The sequence below is a fragment of the Nuphar pumila genome, chromosome 4, assembly GCF_984573655.1.
Source record: "Nuphar pumila chromosome 4, dmNupPumi1.hap1.1, whole genome shotgun sequence".
In the NCBI taxonomy this organism is placed as follows: Eukaryota; Viridiplantae; Streptophyta; class Magnoliopsida; order Nymphaeales; family Nymphaeaceae; genus Nuphar; species Nuphar pumila.
Genome location: NC_143252.1, coordinates 10,232,705 through 10,249,953, shown reverse-complemented (window position 1 = coordinate 10,249,953; position 17,249 = coordinate 10,232,705). Strand labels below are relative to the sequence as shown.

The window sequence follows — 17,249 nt, the reverse complement described above, 5'->3', positions numbered from 1 at the left end:
TTGAACTCATCACGCCATCGTGCCATCGCAGACTGTATCACCTATACAAAACCTGCCCATAAAATGGGTCAGTTTCGCTAAAAACTGGTAGGTGCACAGACAAGACAATATTGAACATAATTAAGCAGAATAATTTAATATGTCAAGTAGACAGGCAATTAGATAGCAATTTGCTTGCAGCAGAGTCATAGAGCAAACTATCATGAGCATAATGCTAAAACTATTACAAGCATTTCACTGGCACAAGTAGGCTAACTATTACAAGCAAAGCACTGCACAAGAAAGTAACTAGCAAAATACAATGCTTCATCAACCGCACACACAATTCCATAAGTATTGAACCTGTTGTACCCTATAACTTTCATACATGCATAACTGAACACATTGTGTGATCGGATTTAAATTATGTTTCGATATTAACTGGCCAAGCGGTTACGCACAAGGCACGACTCTAAAAACAGCCTAGACTGATTCGGGGGTTTATTATGCTATGTATTTTATGATAACCCGGATAGCTGACTGAGTACGCACCTAAGGGGACGGTCGGAGACCAAGAGAGAAATCCCCAAAGCAGCATAAACAATGGATGCATCCCAAACATGGAGAGCTACCACCTAGGATAATTATGGTAGTCTCATTCCCCTAACTCCGATGACTGGGGAAGCCGAGTCTTTTGCTCGTAACTGCCATTAATGGCCTGTCCATCGAAGTTTTGTACCTTCCTGTCCTCTCTCCTGACAGGAGTCAGCGATTCGAATGAGTACATCAGAGGTAGTTAACTGAAGACTCATTCTACATACTCTGGTCTTTCGACCCACTCGAGTATCTTGCCGGTGAAGGCGAAAACATCCCTTATTTAGGTGATCACAACATTTTGTTATTTGCGCTCATCGAGGTTGCCACAACCTACTCATCCAATCATCGCAACGTAAGAAGACGTACTTGTCCAAAAAGTACGGTCGTACATGTCATAAGTACGACTACGATGAAAGGGATATGATTCCACAAAAGAAACCCCAACAGATGTTATCTGCAAAAGAATTAATACAACACAGCCTGGCAAGATAAATCTTGAATTCACTTCAACAACATTTTTCATATTTCATGATGCAAGGTCATCCCGGATCTCTCGTCCGATCAACAAAGTACTTAACATGTTGTGCATGTCTAAAAGTACGCCATACTGAACCAGGGAGGTCTGTGGGCTTCTCAAAAGGAATACCCAACACACAACTTCATAACAATTCAAAGAATATAGGAGTGCTCATTTGGCACGATTCATCCTTAAAAGCCATAATGCCACATTAAGTCATTCACACAAGACACAACACTATAAATCTTACATCCAAAATTTATCTTAGTATCGACATGTTACACTAGATAGATATAAAGAATGGGTCCTTCAACAGAACCCCACTCATTCATATGCTCATGCCCCTGATCGGGGTTATTCAAAATGAGCCGCAACTTGAGTCAAGGTTATAAAACATTTCTCCCAAGTGTGTGGACTTGGGAGGGGCCAAATGTGACTTCGCAATCCTGCAAGACTTAATCATACTTTGCAAAAGTTGTGCATTTTGAAGAGCCCTGGGTTTGCAGAAGGAAATCCTCTTTAAAAGGACTATAGTGCTCAAGTGCAACTTCTGGTGTTTTGAAAACAGGTGATAAAAGGATATGCACAAGACTACAGTTATGTAAGTACATATTTACCATGAGTGTGAGCATATGCAGGTTATAACATGTCAACAAACAACTCTCGACTTGCGATGCCGCACATCGAGGGAAAAGCACATAAGTAATACATGAGGTACCAACACCATACATTGACCACTTAGACAGGCAAACACATAAGGTCATAAGTAATACACGAGAGACAAGGTCGTACCTCACTCAAAGGAAACGTGCAGGCAAAAATGGATGCAAGCAAACAAGGGCATATGTATTTCAAGAAATACGAAACCACACCTCAAATTCATAAACACTACGCAAAATAATAATCGAATAATGAAATTGTACATCCACCCATAGAAAGGTACAGGCGAGTATACATGCAAGCAACTTAGGGCATAAGTATTGCAAAAAGTGCGAAACCACCTTCAACACGTAAGCAAATACACAAATTACTACTCGAAGAGTAAAACCGTACATCGACTCATAAACATGGAGACAAGAATAATTAGTCACGCAACAGCAGCATAAATCTAAGTACAACTAGCATAGACATTTTAATTATTCCAACTTAATTAGATCTTATTGCCCCTTGTGCGACTTTACCCTACCTTGGGATGTCGTGCAGCTGCGTACGCCTACGCGAGAAGATAATACGAGGGTCGGGCCACGGAGCACGAACGGAGCCTGTTGCGTAAGCTGCAAGGTACGTTATTAGCATGCATTTAAATGAATAGGGAAAACGGCAATAAAGGACTGGGGTTTCGGCTTCTCAGCAAAACAAGGCAGTGATCAACGGTTCCTGCCGATCCGAAACAGAGCAGGGTAGGGTCCAATGACCCATGCCGGCAAAGGAAACAGGTGCAGGGGCCCTCGGCCCTTGCCAGATATTTAAAGAGGGGCAGGGGCCATCGGCCCCTGCCTGACGACTAAGAGAGGGACATGGGCCATCGGCCCCTGCTGGGTTTCCGAAAAGGGAGGCAAGAGCCGAAGGCTCTTGCTGGCTTGAAAGGAAGGGCAGGGGCCATAGGCCCCTACCAAAAAGAGGAATGGCAGGGCCGATGGGCCCTGCAAAAAAAAAATGAGCAGAGAGAGGGGAGTGCAGGGGCAAAGGCCCCCTGCGGCTTCAAAAGAGGAGGCAGGGGCCAATGGCCCCTGTCGTTCATGGAGAGAAAGGGCAGGGGCCATCGGCCCCTGCTGGTGTTTAAAAGAGGAGGAGGGCAAGGGCCAAAGGCCCCTGTCGGTCTAAAAAAAATGGCAGGGGCCATCGACCCCTGCTGAGTTTTAAAAGAAGAGGGGCAAGGGCCGATGGCCCCTGCCGGAAGGTAAGAGAGGAGGGTGACAGGGGGACGACCGACCTCCTGTCGGTCGCCCCGATCTCCCACGGGGAAGAGAAGGGGGTCCGCAGGGGCCATTGGCCCCTTCCGGCACTCTGGCGCACCCCAAAAGAGGGAAGGGGACGACAGGGGCCCTGTAGGCCCCCTGTCAGGTCTCCAAAGGCAAGGAGGAAGGTGGGAGGGCGCGGCAGGGGCCGTGCGCCGCCTGCCGGCGTCCTGGCGAGGTGACAGAGAGGGAGATGGGAGGGGGAGAAGAGGGAGGAGGAGACCGAGGTAGAGGGCGTACCTGAAAGGGGAGGAGGCAAGGTGGCTGGCGATCGACGGCGTGCGCAGGGAAGGAGGAGGCGTCGGTCGTGGTTGCCGCCTGTAGGGAACGAGAAGGGGGGGCGGGGCATCGTTCCTCCCCTCCCGCAATGCTCTTAAAGAGCTCGGGGAGGGCGACAAAAGGGGAAACCCCGATGGGTTTCCCCATCGGGCCGAAGGCGCGGTGGGGGGAATGCGGCGCACAGGGGGGTTTTGTTTTAAACAAAACCTCTCCTGCGTTGGGTTATGAAACCCTATCGCAGGCGGGCCCGGGTCGGGTCCGGACCCGACCCGGCCCGGGTCCGATAATTATTATTATTTTTTTTTGAAAAAACGTGGGTTTTACAAGCACACCGAGCTTTTCTGGAAATCACAATTTTAAAAATGTTCCAACATGTTATTTGTGCAACAAAAAGGGACATATCAAGGCAAATTGTTGGCACAACCCTCACAACAAAGGTAAAATAAATACAACAGAATCGTCAAGCAAGGGAAAAGCTGGAGGAAATCAATTGGATGAAGACAGTGTCAAAAATCTTTTAATATTAGCTTTGTCAGGATTAAATTTCAAACAGGGTGATCAAGGAACTTGGTACATTGATTCTGGAGCTGCAGCACATGTGACAGGTGATATTGGTAAGATTTCGAAACCCATTCCTTATCATGGAAATGCAAGTATTAAAACTGGAGATGGAGCTCTCCATCCAATAACTTACACTGGAAATGTGAATATTCCTCTTTTCAATGGTTCCCTAAAATTGTCAAATGTCTTTCATTCTCCTAATATTGTCAAAAACATTATTTCTGTTTCTAAACTAGTTGATGACATTCATTCTTGCATCGAATTTACTCCTTCTTCTGTCTGTGTCAAGGATCCACTCACGAAGAAGACGCTCGTTGAGGGAGAACGAAAGGGAAATATGTATATCTTAAAGGAAGCTTCTTCTTCTGTTCGTAGAGCTGGATCAAAATCGTCCATTGGCCAACCATTCAAATTGGATTCATCTAAAGATTGTTTAAGTCTGTCCTCGTATAATAAGTCAAATATTTGGCATCGTCGTTTGGGTCATTGTAATAATTTCTCTCTCGAAAAATTAGTGTCGAGTGGTCTTATTTCAAATTCAAGTCAGTGTAATAAAGTTGATGGTTTCCTTTGTTCTAGTTGTCAGTTGTGTAAGAGTCATGTGCTTTAATTCAATAAATGAAAGAGCTTCTTTTTCTTTTGAACTTGTTCATTCTGATGTTTGGGGACCTGCTCCACAATCCTCTTTATCTGGTAGTCGTTACTATGTCACATTCATTGATAGTTATACCAGATACACTTGGATTTATTTTATGAAATACAAGTCTGAGGTATTTAAATTCTTTCGTTTATTCCATGCCCTTGTTGTCAATCAATTCTCGACAAATATTCATCATTTTCAGTGTGATGGAGGGGGAGAGTATCTATCAAAGGAATTTACTGAATTTCTTCAAAATAATGGGATAAGGTGTAGAATATCTTGCCCACATACGCCACAACAAAATGGGGTGGCGGAAAGAAAACACCGTCATATCGTCGAAAGTGCCCTAAGCATGTTGCATGACACACAAATTCCTTTAAGTCTTTGGACAGAAGCATTTCACACTGCGGTTTATGTAATAAATCGGTTACCAATGAGGTTGTTAAATAATTTAACTCCTTATTTCGTATTGTTTGGCACCCAGCCTCAATATAGTCAACTGCGAGTGTTTGGATGTGTATGCTATGTTCATATTGATAGTTCCCAACGTAACAAATTTCAGGATAAAGCTTGTAGATGCAAGTTTGTTGGGTACGCTGATGAATATAAGGGATATCGATGTTATGATCCAGACACTCAACGCATTAAAGTCTCACGAAATGTTGTCTTTGATGAGAACAATGTTCAAGACTCAAACAAAGAAGGAAAGGCCACTAAGGAAGAAGAAAGCTATCAGCCGTGGCTTGCAAATGAGTTATTTGATCAGCTGGAGATGGATAACTCTGCTCCGTGTCATACAATAATAAATGAGTGTGAACACATGGAAAGCAATGCAGAATCTACAGGGAACATGTTGACAGCTGCTCAGGAATCTGTTATGTCTCCCACTGCAGATGACAGAAGGTTTAAAGGGGTAGTATATGCCAGGAGAAGAGATACGCCACCCACAACTGAGGAGGTCAGACGCTCAGAAAGGATTAGACACCCAATTGATAGATGGGTAAGTTACAAGAACTTTTCCACAGAAATGCAGTTATATGTTGCACAGGTTGAAAAACAGGAAGAACCCATTGATTTTTCTCAAGCCTCCTTGTCACCCAAATGGGCAAATGCTATGAATGAAGAAATGGGAGCCTTGCATGAATGTAGGACATGGGATATAGTTCCTAGGCCGTCGGATAAGAATGTTGTAGGGTCTAAATGGGTATATAAGATCAAGTACAAACCTGACGGATCCATTGAAAGATATAAGGCAAGACTTGTCGCTAAAGGCTTCACACAAGCATATGGAGAAGACTATGATGAGACTTTTAGTCCAGTTGTAAAAATGGGAACCATACGACTTGTGGTATCCTTAGCGGTTCAGCATGGATGGCCTCTAAGTCAACTTGATGTTAAAAATGCATTCTTACATGGTGATCTAAAGGAAGAAGTTTACATGGAGCAGCCTCTTGGTTACGCAGAAAACAATCCTGAGACACATGTTTGTAGGTTGCGACGAGCCATCTATGGACTGAAGCAAGCATCACGTTCATGGTTTGACAATTTCTCCATTGAAGTACGTCGATATGGATTCATTCGATCTCAACTTGATCATTCATTGTTTATCCTTCGAGAACATCAGGTCAGCATCTTACTCCTCATATATGTAGATGACATTATTATTACAAGAAATTCTTGTAAGCATATAGAGATCACAAAGACCCTATTGAGCAGGAAGTTCAAAATGAAGGATCAGGGTGTTCTACGATATTTCTTGGGGGTTGAAGTGGATCGACAAAATACTAGTCTTTTGTTGACCCAACACAAGTATGCACTAGACCTTTTGGAGAAATCAGGAATGAAGAATTGCAAGCCATTGAATACCCCTAGCGTGTTAAACCATAAACTCAGTGCTCAGGATGGGGAGGTATATAAAGATCCAAAGTATTACCGTCGATTAGTTGGGATGCTTCAATATCTTACTTTTACAAGGCCGGATATTGTGTATGCAGTGAATCAAGTCTCTCAGTTCATGCATGATCCATATACAGAACATATGAATGCTGTTAAAAGAATTCTTAGGTACTTAAAGGGTACTCCTGGAGATGGACTTGTTTATCATCAATCAAAGACAAAAGGAGAACATAGACAGCTTGAAGTGTATGCAGATGCAGACTGGGCAGGAGATCCAGACGATAGAAAATCAGTTTCCGGGTATTGTGTTTATGTTGATGGAAACTTAATAGCATGGAGTAGTCGGAAGCAACGTGTTGTTTCACGTTCCAGTACAGAAGCTGAGTACCGATCCATGGCATCCGCTACTGCTGAAGTTACATGGTTAAGACATTTATTAACCGAAATAGGAGAGAGGGTGAACACTGCAAGTCTGTTTTGCGATAATCAAAGTGCCATACAAATTGCCTTCAATCCTATCCATCATGGTCGAACAAAACATATAGAGATCGATCAACATTTTGTTCGACAGAAAGTTGAGGACAAAGAAATTACTCCAACCTATGTACCAACAGGAGATCAGGTTGCTGATCTTCTTACCAAAGGACTTACAAGTGTGCGGTTTTGGTATCTCAAAGGCAAGTTGTCCATGGTACTGGACCATGCACAACTTGAGGGAGGGTATTAAGACTCTATCGGGTCTCTAATATGAATCGGGTTTCCTAGTTCTGATGTAAAATGTAATATGTAATTTTTACTTGTTTGGGTATGGATCCAAAACATAATTGATCCAATCCAACTCACTTAAGTTTCCTTTGTATATAAATACACACATGGAATAGGGCACGATGCTGAAGAAAAAAAGAAGCCCTTTTGCTGCCGCAGCCCTCTTCTTCATTCTGTCTTCTTACTTTCTGCACGACATGCATTCGGTGGTCCATTCTAATACCAAGCCCATCAAGTTTGGTTGATTTTATCACAGGCTTTTGTACTCCATTAGATTTGTGGTAGATTCAAACTGTGATACACTTGTCCAGGAATTCTTTAAAACATCAATTTTTGGTCTTTTCAGTTGAGTCAAAGATTCTGATTTGTCCAGGCATGGGCCAGTGGAGAATTCCAGTACTCATGTCTGGTGGTATGAATGAGAGTTGGTGCAAACAAACAAGATCGTGATGTTCTAAAAGTTCTTGGTTCTTAGAGAGCTAAGGCTTTTATTAGAAATTCTGTGAATTTTCTGTCCATTCCAAGCCTTATATGCAATATGCATATCAGTCTGTTGTTTGTCAATTCTAAGTAGAAGTCAAGACTGCATAAGTGCAATATCTCATAGTTATGTTGATAGGTGCCTGCATTTCTTTGACCTCCACCACATATCTCGGATATTATTGAAACATTTCACCATTTTTTCATGTTTTTTTAAATAAGAAATAGGTGATTCTCAAAATATCACTGAATTTGAGTTTCTTAACAACACTATTTTTATATTCACTAGAAAGTATAATAGTAAACTTAAAACGGATTTTTTATTTCTATCCTTTTTCTTTTTGAAATTTTGGAGTCTTCCTGATATAGTTTCCAAGAAAATAATTAAAAGAAATTCTCTCTGGACATTTCTGATAGTCTCCCATGAACTGGCACTTGTGTTGTGTTTTAGTAATATGAATTTTAAACCTACAACTGGTAAACGGTCAAAATACTCTTTTCAGTGGCATTTTCACATAGTTTTATGGAGGGAGACATTGATTGTAGAAAGCTGCCCATGGCATCAACTTGCACTTTTATAAAAAAGGACTTGCATAATTTCATTATTTGTGAACACTATATGGATGAAAGACCATTGATGATATTGTAAAATTGCTGGTACCTGAAGGTAGCAGTGCTCATTTCCTTGTGGTGTCATGATGGCTTTTATCCAATGGGACCTGATCATCACATGGTATATAGTAAGATACTTTGCTCAGCTTTCATGCTTGAGCCATATTTTTCTGTTTCTTATTCAGGCTCCAATTTTCTTACTGGACACAAGATTGAATCCTTAACTTTTGGTGCAGGTGCTACCTTTTCTTTTTACATGGCATTAGCATATAATGCTTTTGACTAGTATTAATTCTGTTGTGTATATTTGATTAATAATTCGTTCTTCACATTTTCTTAATCTTTCTAATGGCGCTATTGAAGCTGCAACTTATAGAAAACTTCTCATCACAGTTCTAAATGAATATTGTTGTGCAGATTGATCGGCTTTTGTCTATGCTTGTGGAGGAGGCATCTCAAGCTGAAATTTCTGGCCAAGCTTTTCCTTTAACCATTGTTTTTGTTGAAAGGAAGGTGCGAGAGTCGGTCAAGAACATGTTCATTTCATGTAGTAGAGTAGAAAAATACTATTTGGCCTATTTCATATATTTTTCTGCTCTCTTCATCATGATCTTATTCCATAGTATAGAACCTCAAATTTGTGTTTTTCTTTTTAAGTCTTTGATATATTTTACATTTAAAAATTATAATTGTATTTACATCTTTCAAAAACTTGGAAAATATTCACATATTGTTATTATCATTGTTCAGGGAAGGTAAAAATCCATTGGGTTTGAGGAGGATATTTTACACCAACCCCACAACTGGGAGGCTGTATTTTAGACATATGTTCATACAAGAAGAAAGGAGAGTCTGATACATGTCCATGTCAGAATTAATGAAAGCTACCCGGTGGGGCCCACATGGAGGGTTTAATGGGAGAAACAGGATGGGATGCCCCATCCCCTTCTCTCTCCCTCTCGATTTTTTCCAAGTCAATTAGAAAGAGTCTAATTAAGTTTCTTTAATTAATTAGGACTTCTAATTAGATTAGTTGTCCTGTCCGCCCCTTCACAAATGGAAAAAAAGAAAAAGAAATAAAATAAAAATAAAAAGATTAAAAATGTCCCTAGTGGACATGTCTATTTACATAAATAGAAAAAAACTAAATTGCCCCTAATACAACAGGTAACAAAGAAATTTATATATATATATATATATATATATATATATATATATATATATATATATATATATTTTAAGAGATACCAGGTGGTCACTTGACATGTTCAAACTCTTTTGTGTGTATCACAAGGGACAAAGAAATCTAAGACTTGCTTTACCAGGTATAAAACGAGAACTGCAAGCAAATAGAACACCTTTCAACGGCGTCAATACAGTCACATGGATCCCAAATGCATGAGTGTGATGTACCAAAAAAAATCTGCCATTGCCAGTAGAATAGGTAATAAATTTACCTGTTGTTGCACCAAGAGTTGTTGGGTCGGGTGTTAAAGCATGAGTGTTTTATATCCTTTGAGCAAATATAAATTGTAGTTGTATAGCAGTATCTTAAAACATATCTTGGGGATGCCTCAAAGCCCTCATGGTATCATTATGAGGTTTGATCTTGTTGAGTTGTACAATATGTGTATTACATTTTTGTGTGCTACCCCAATTATGTATTTATGTGTACATTACATTCTTTACAGGTGTATTTTTGTACTTCTAGTAGTGTAGTGTCAATTGTTTTTGTCCTGTATTGGGATAGGAGCTAAGTCATAGGGACTTGGCAAAGCAGGTGCCGCACCCGCGTCGACGCGACGCGATGCAGGTCCGCGTGCGGGTGCGGCCAACATGACCCTGGGTGCGGTCAACACACCCAGGGTCGTTTTTGTCGAATTTCTAGACAAAAAAAAATTCCCGATCATAAGGCTGTCGAAAGCGGATTAGGGCAAAATCCTCTCCTCTTCTGCGCAGCTCCGCTCGCCTCCTCTCCTCCCGATGCCTCTTAGAGGAGCTCGACGCCGGCCACCTCCTGCTCTCCCTCGTCGCAGGTACCCTCTGGCTCCCTCTCGCTCTCTTGTTGGGTCGACAGGGGAGGGGTGGAGCCCCCCCTGCTCCATCTCGCTCTCTTGTTGGGTTGGCAGGGGAGGGGCCGAGCCCCCCACCCTGCTCCCTCTCGCTCTCTTGTTGGGTCGGCGGGGAGGCGTGACTTGTTTCCCACAACCTTCCCCCCTTCTTTCCCATGGAATCCCTCCACCCTCACATGTGTCCCGCCATTTTTTGGCCAGTGCTTGGCCGGACACATGTGAGGGTTGATGGGTTTCATGGGGAAGAAGGTGACCGACTTAAAATGGCCATAAAAAGTTAGTTTTTTTATGTTTTTTTGAAAGAAAAGGAATGGCCGACAAATTTTCGATTGGTGACTTGCCGAAAAACATATTTTTCTTTTTTTTTTAAACGAGTTGGCCAGCCATCTACACGAAAATGGTTGGGCCAATGTCGCCTGGCATGGGCAACACTGGCTCAACCATTTCCGGTCGTTGGCTTGTCGGAAAATGGCTCGACAGTTTTTCATTTTTTTAAGTTTTTCGGCATGGCCGGCTATTTTTCGGCCAGCCACCGGCGAAGAAATGGCCTGGTTGGTGTCGTTTGACAAGGGAAACACCAATCAGGCCATTTTCCTGCCAGTGGCTGGTCGGGAAATGACGCCTTTTTTTTTGTTGTTTGTGACCAAAATTCTGAAAATCAGGTTTTTGATCACCCAAACAGCCCTTTCATGTTGGTTTTTGGCAAACCAGGTTTGTCATATTCTTCTATCTTTGAATTATTTTTCATGTCGTCCACGTGCCATGTAGCTAAGGGCATTTTAATGATGACTTTTCAGCTACATTTTGAATTCACGGTAACGTTCGATTCTTTTTCAAAATCTCTTTTTTTAGTTGGTGTCAGCCATTCAAAAAATAGCTGTTTTAGAGCCAAGTTTGAACAACTCTTGTTCAAACTGGGCTTGGGCTCATCTCGGCTCAAGCCCAAAATTTTGGTATGTAATTTAGTTCTTTTCTACTTTACTTATTTGATTGATATTTAGGTTGATTTATGTAATTGCTTTACTTATTTGATTGCTATTTAGGTTGATATATTGCATGCATGATGAATGATATTATGACAATGTTAATTGTTAAAACTTCAAAATTATATATATATATATATATATATATATATATATATATATATATATATATATATATATAATTTTTTACATTTTTGCCCTGCCGCACCCCCGCACCCAAGGTTTTTTAAAGTGCCGCACCCGCACCCGCACCCATGTGACATAGGATAGGAGGGACGCCCTCCATATATGGTTGTATTCTTTCTTTTCTCTCTAAATGAAGTTTCTCTTCTCACCTTCTTCTTTGCTATATCTCTCATGGTTGGAACTCTATTGCTTTAATATGGTATCAAAGCTATACCTAATCCTAAGGAGAGGTATTTGGTGATCAGCTGGAAGGAAAAAGGGAGAACAAACTCCATTTTGGTACATCGGGTGTGTGCCTTGTTTTGCATGCCCCAAGAAGGACGTCCGTACATTTGTTGCAGTTTGGTTTGATTGAGTTGGGACTTTGGTAGATATTGATTTTAGATTTGGATTTCTGGCTCTTCCTATCAGATTAGTAGTTTTTGGTGGCCTTAGTTTGATGTAATCTGGTCGTTTTTATGTGAGGAAGCTTTTACAAGTGTTCTGACAAGATTTGGTGCTATGTCACATGGGTACGGGTACGGAAGGTAGATACAACATTTTAAAAAAAATGCAGGTACGGGGATGGACACACACACACACATATATATAAAATTATATATTGTGTGGGTCTAATGTAAGATCCATATAATGGTTTATAGATCCAATGCAGTTTTTAGTAAAAATAAGACAGTTTTTAGTAAAAAAATAATTTTATTGATGTTTTTAATAAATGTGAGGAACAAACTGATATTTTTGATAAGGAAAAGGGTTAACTGATATTTTTTGATAAGGGAAAGGTAAAGTTATAATATTAAAAAAATAAAAAAGAAACGTGGGTATAAAAAGGAGAGGGGGCATTTGTCCCATAGTCTCTCTCTCTCTCTCTGCGGGTTTGAAACCAAAGAAGGTGTTAGAAAATGGAATTCCACCGTCAATCACAAGAGGAAGAAAAGTAGAGAGGGAGAGAGGCGTCGATGGCCGCAAAAAACCCAATTAGGGTCTGCGGTATTGGCTTCCAATTAAATATATGCTGACACAACTATTAGGGTACGAAAATACCCATTACATAACAACATAAAATTACATTATGCCATTAATGAACATGTTTTAAAATAAAACGAGTTGGGTCTGGATCCTAAGATCCAAACCCAGTCGTGAATGACATCTTTTCACCCTCCCTCAAGTTGTACATGGTTTTGAACCATGAACAACTTGCCTTTTAACATCCAGAATCTGTCTTTGATAAGCCCCTTTGGAAACAAGTCAGCAACTTGATCAACAGTCCGAACGAATTCTGGTTTAATTTTCTTCTCTTCAACCTTCTGTCGTACAAAATGTTGATCAATTTCAATATGCTTGGCACGACTATGATAGATAGGATTAAATGACATGTTGATGGCACTTTGATTGCCACACAATAGAATACATTTAGAAATATTTCTGTCAATAGGTGTCTGATCCATGTTACATCGGCTGTAGCAGCTGCCATTGGCCTATATTCAACTTCTGTGCTCGATCTGACTATGGCCTTTTGTTTTCTACTGCTCTAGGAGACAAGATTTAGGCCAATGAAAACACAGTATCCTGAGACAGACTTACGCTCATCTGGATCTCCTGCCCAATCTGCATATGTGTAAGTAAGAAGTTCATGCATGTGATGGTCATGCATACTCTTTTTGTACACAAGACCATTTCTAATACTTCCCTTTAAATATCGAAGAATGCGTTTAACAACTTTCATATGCCCAATATGCGGTTCATGCATGAACTGAGATACGTGATTGACAGAATAGACAATATCAGGCCGAGTGAAGGTAAGGTACTGAAGCATTCCTACTATCCTGCGATATCCTGTAGAGTCCTCGTACAAATCTCCATCTTGTGAACTGAGTTTCTGATGAAGTACACTCGGTGTGCTCAGGGGCTTGCAATCTGTCATACCTGCCTTGCTAAGAACATCAATGGTATACTTATGTTGCGTAAGTGTCATGCCTTCAGTAGTCCTATCAACTTTTACTCCAAGAAAATATCGCAGTTTACCAAGATCCTTTATCTTGAATCATCTTGAGTCTATGGTTCAAGAGTTCTTTAACCTGTTCAACATGTTCATTAGAGTTACCTGTAATGATAATGCCATCAACATATATTAATAACAGGGTAACTATATCTTTACATTTGAATATGAAAAAAGAATGATCAAGAAGAGACCGACTAAAACTATATTTTTTCACTTCAAGAGAGAAACTGTCAAACCAAGATCGAGAAGCCTGCTTCAGACCATATATAGCTCTCTTTAACCTGCACACGTATTCGTTGGAGTTCCCATCTGCATATCCAGTGGGCTGCTCCATGTATACTTCCTCCTTCAGAGTTTCATGTAGAAATGCATTTTTCACATCCAGTTGACTGAGAGTTCACTGGTACTCAACAACCAATGCTAGTATGACTTTGATAGTGCCCATTTTCACCACCGGACTGAAGGTCTCGTCATAGTCTTGTCCTTGCTCCTGTGTGAAGCCTTTGGCAACCAGTCTAGCCTTGTATGGCTCGATAGTACCATCCGGCTTATACTTTATCTTATACACCCACTTTGACCCAACCACATTTCGGTTGTGTGGTCTGAGAATAGTATCCCAAGTGCCACATTTATGAAGAGCTTCCATTTCTTCGTTCATAGCTTCAATCCATCTTTTAGAATTTATTGCTTGATAAAATGTGGTGGGTTGATCTTCTTTGCCCAAAGAGGTTATGAAAAGTTGAAAATCCATCGTGAAGTTCTCATAACTAATCCACCTATCAATAGGATGTCGAGGCCGGGTAGACCTTCTGTGAACATGTGATTGAATGGAAACAGAAGGGGAATTCAACTCCTGATTAGAGCTGGGAAATATCTCCTTCTCACGTCGAGAGTAAACAATGCCTTTATACCTTTCAGGGGCCAATGATGGTTCAAAGATCACACTTTCCTGAGTTCTTTGCGCAGCAGTAGACACGTTTCCCTCATCTCTTTGATTACCGTCTGAAAAACAAACACCGTTAATAATAGAAACGAGATCTGAATTCAACCGAGGGTGATAAATTTCAATTTCAGGAGTGTCAACATTATGACCAAAATTTGATTCATCAAACACATTTCTGGATATCTTGATGCGCTTGCTCACGGGATCATAGCATCTGTATCCTTTATAATCATCAGCGTACCCCACAAATCTGCACTATAAGGCCTTATCTTGAAACTTGTGTTGCATTGAACTGTCAACATGAACATAACATACACACCCGAATACACGCAAATCATGATAATTTGGATGCACACCATGCAAAGAGAAATGGGGTGATTTGTTTTCCAAGATATTCATGGGCAATCAATTTATGACATTGACTGCTGTATGAAAAGCCTCTGCCCAGAAGGTAACTGAAAGATTGCTATCATGCTCGTTGCACTCTCGACAATATGGCGATGCTTCCGTTCAACAATCCCATTCTGTTGAGGTGTATGAGGGCAAGGCACCTGCCTACTTATTCCATTTGTTTGGAGGAAATTAATGAAGTCATTTGAAGAGAACTCCCTCCCTCCATCACATTGGAAACAAGTAATATTCTCAGAGAATTTATTTTGAACAAAGGAATGAAAATTCTGAAACAACTTAAAGGTTTCAGATTTACTTTTCATGAAGAAGATCCATGTATATCGAGAATAGCTATAAACAAAAATGAGATAATATCTAGTGCCAGACATGGAAGGAACTAGAACCATACCCCAAACATCAGAACATATAATTTCAAATGGTCTTGCAGCTCTTTTATTAATGGAATGAAATGGAAGAACATAACTCTTACACTGAAGACAACTAGAATTTTTTTTATTATCGATACTTAAATTCAGACTTGACTTGGGAATAAGACTGTTTGAAACAAGCTTATCAATAAAGCGACTACTACAATGACCCAGACGACCATGCCAAAGATTCAGCTCAATATATTCATAAACATTAAGAACACTCTCAGGAGGAACTGAAGATGATGATGTGAGCTTCAAGATGGAATCAACAGGTTGAACACGAGAGGAAGGATTCTCTTGAAACACATACATATTCTCTTGTCGTTTTCCTTCAACAAACATTTCTCTCGTGTGAAGGTCCTTAACATGAATAGAAAAATGAGTAAACTCAATTAAAGCATTAATGTCATCGACAAACTTAGAGACAAAACAATATTTTTCTTGATATTAGGAGCATGAATGACATTTGAAAGAGCAAGGGAAGAGTTGGACATAGGAATTACAGAATTTTCAATGTGCGAAATATGGTGATGAGACCCATCTCCAGTGACAATACTATTTCTACCAACATAAGGAACAAGATTTAGGAGCTTACCAGTATCACCAGTGACATGAGTGGCTGTACCTGAATCAACATACCAAGTATTTTGATCATTTTGTTTGATGTTCAATTCAGCCAAGGCAAATAATAACAACTCTTTGACTTCTCCAGTATTCTTCAATGTATCTGTTCCCTTTCTTGTTTCCAATTGTTTTCCTCTATTTTGCGGGTTAAACCAGCAATTTGCTTTGATGTGTCCCCTTTTGTTGCAGAGAAAGCAAGTAAGTATTATCTTTTACCTTTGCAGATTAGGAGGCATACTGGGAGTAGGTAATATTCCACGGGCTCCTTGTCCATTCTTCTCTTGACCTCTCATTTCCCGAGATTCATACCTGCCACGTCTTCTACCATAGGTAACTCCTGTGGCAAGAACATCGTGTGCTCCAATGGGGTTGTGAATACCTTCAGAGAATCCCTTAAAGGTCATCTCATACTGTAAGAGCTTAGCATGAAGGTCTTCAAATGTAGGTAAGTCTGGCAAAGACAACAAAGAAGTAACTATCATGTGATAATCGGGTCCCAGCCCGCATAAAGTCCGTTACACCATATCTTTGTCATTGACTGCGCAACCCACGATGGCCAACTGATCCGTGATAGTCTTCATTTTGTTTAAGTACTCCATGACTGTCATGGAGTCCTTCCTCAACATTTGAAACTCTTTCTTTAAAAATAAAATTCTAGCTTGAAAAACTTAAGGATATGTTTGAACAAGACGATGCTATAACTGCATAGCTGAGCAGTCATCTGGGATTGCCACAAGCACCTCTTGTGACAGAGTGGAAGTGATGTAGGCAACCAAGGCCTGATCTTGCTTCATCTAGGATATATACTCTGGATTTCTAACAAAAGTAATTAAAGCGTCACCCTCCCCATTCTTTCTTTCTTGTGATATGAACTCTGGAGGAACATGAACAAAACCATTCAAATATTCAGAAAGATCCTGACTCCTTATGAATGAGATGATTTGTCTCTTCCATGTTAGAAAATTGGAATTATTCAGTTTCTCAGACACAGGTTGATTGAGAAAGTTGGAAGAAAGGCCAGATTGAGAAGAAAAAAATGAATCCATAGTCGATGGGAAGCAAAAAACGAGGAAGATTAAGAAACCGAAAAGAAAAGTCACTTTAGAGCAAACAAATAAAAATTTAGAACAAGTAATTGAATTTCAGAGAACTCGGTTGCCTTTTTTTTTATTAATAATAATAACCTGCAGACCCGAAGCAGAAAAAATAGAATATGCAGTAAAGAAAAACTGTTCTGAAGAAAAATAAGTATTCAATCAGTAAGAAAACACATTAATATGAAAATAACGTGTTTTCTTTCTAAAAGGGAAAATTCCAAAGTAGAGAGAAAGATAGAT

General features: G+C 40.3%; 1 protein-coding gene across 4 annotated transcripts in view; it reads left to right on the top strand.

Moving 5' to 3' along the window:
* LOC149839333 (DEAD-box ATP-dependent RNA helicase 20-like) overlaps window positions 1-17,249 on the top strand; it is a 76,545-nt gene that overhangs the window by 44,729 nt on the left and 14,567 nt on the right. For all 4 annotated transcript variants that reach the window (XM_090002467.1, XM_090002468.1, XM_090002469.1 and 1 more), the window contains one exon: window positions 8,702-8,797. In XM_090002467.1, the coding sequence (XP_089858593.1) occupies window positions 8,702-8,797 (96 nt within the window). The remainder of the gene's footprint in view (window positions 1-8,701; window positions 8,798-17,249) is intronic.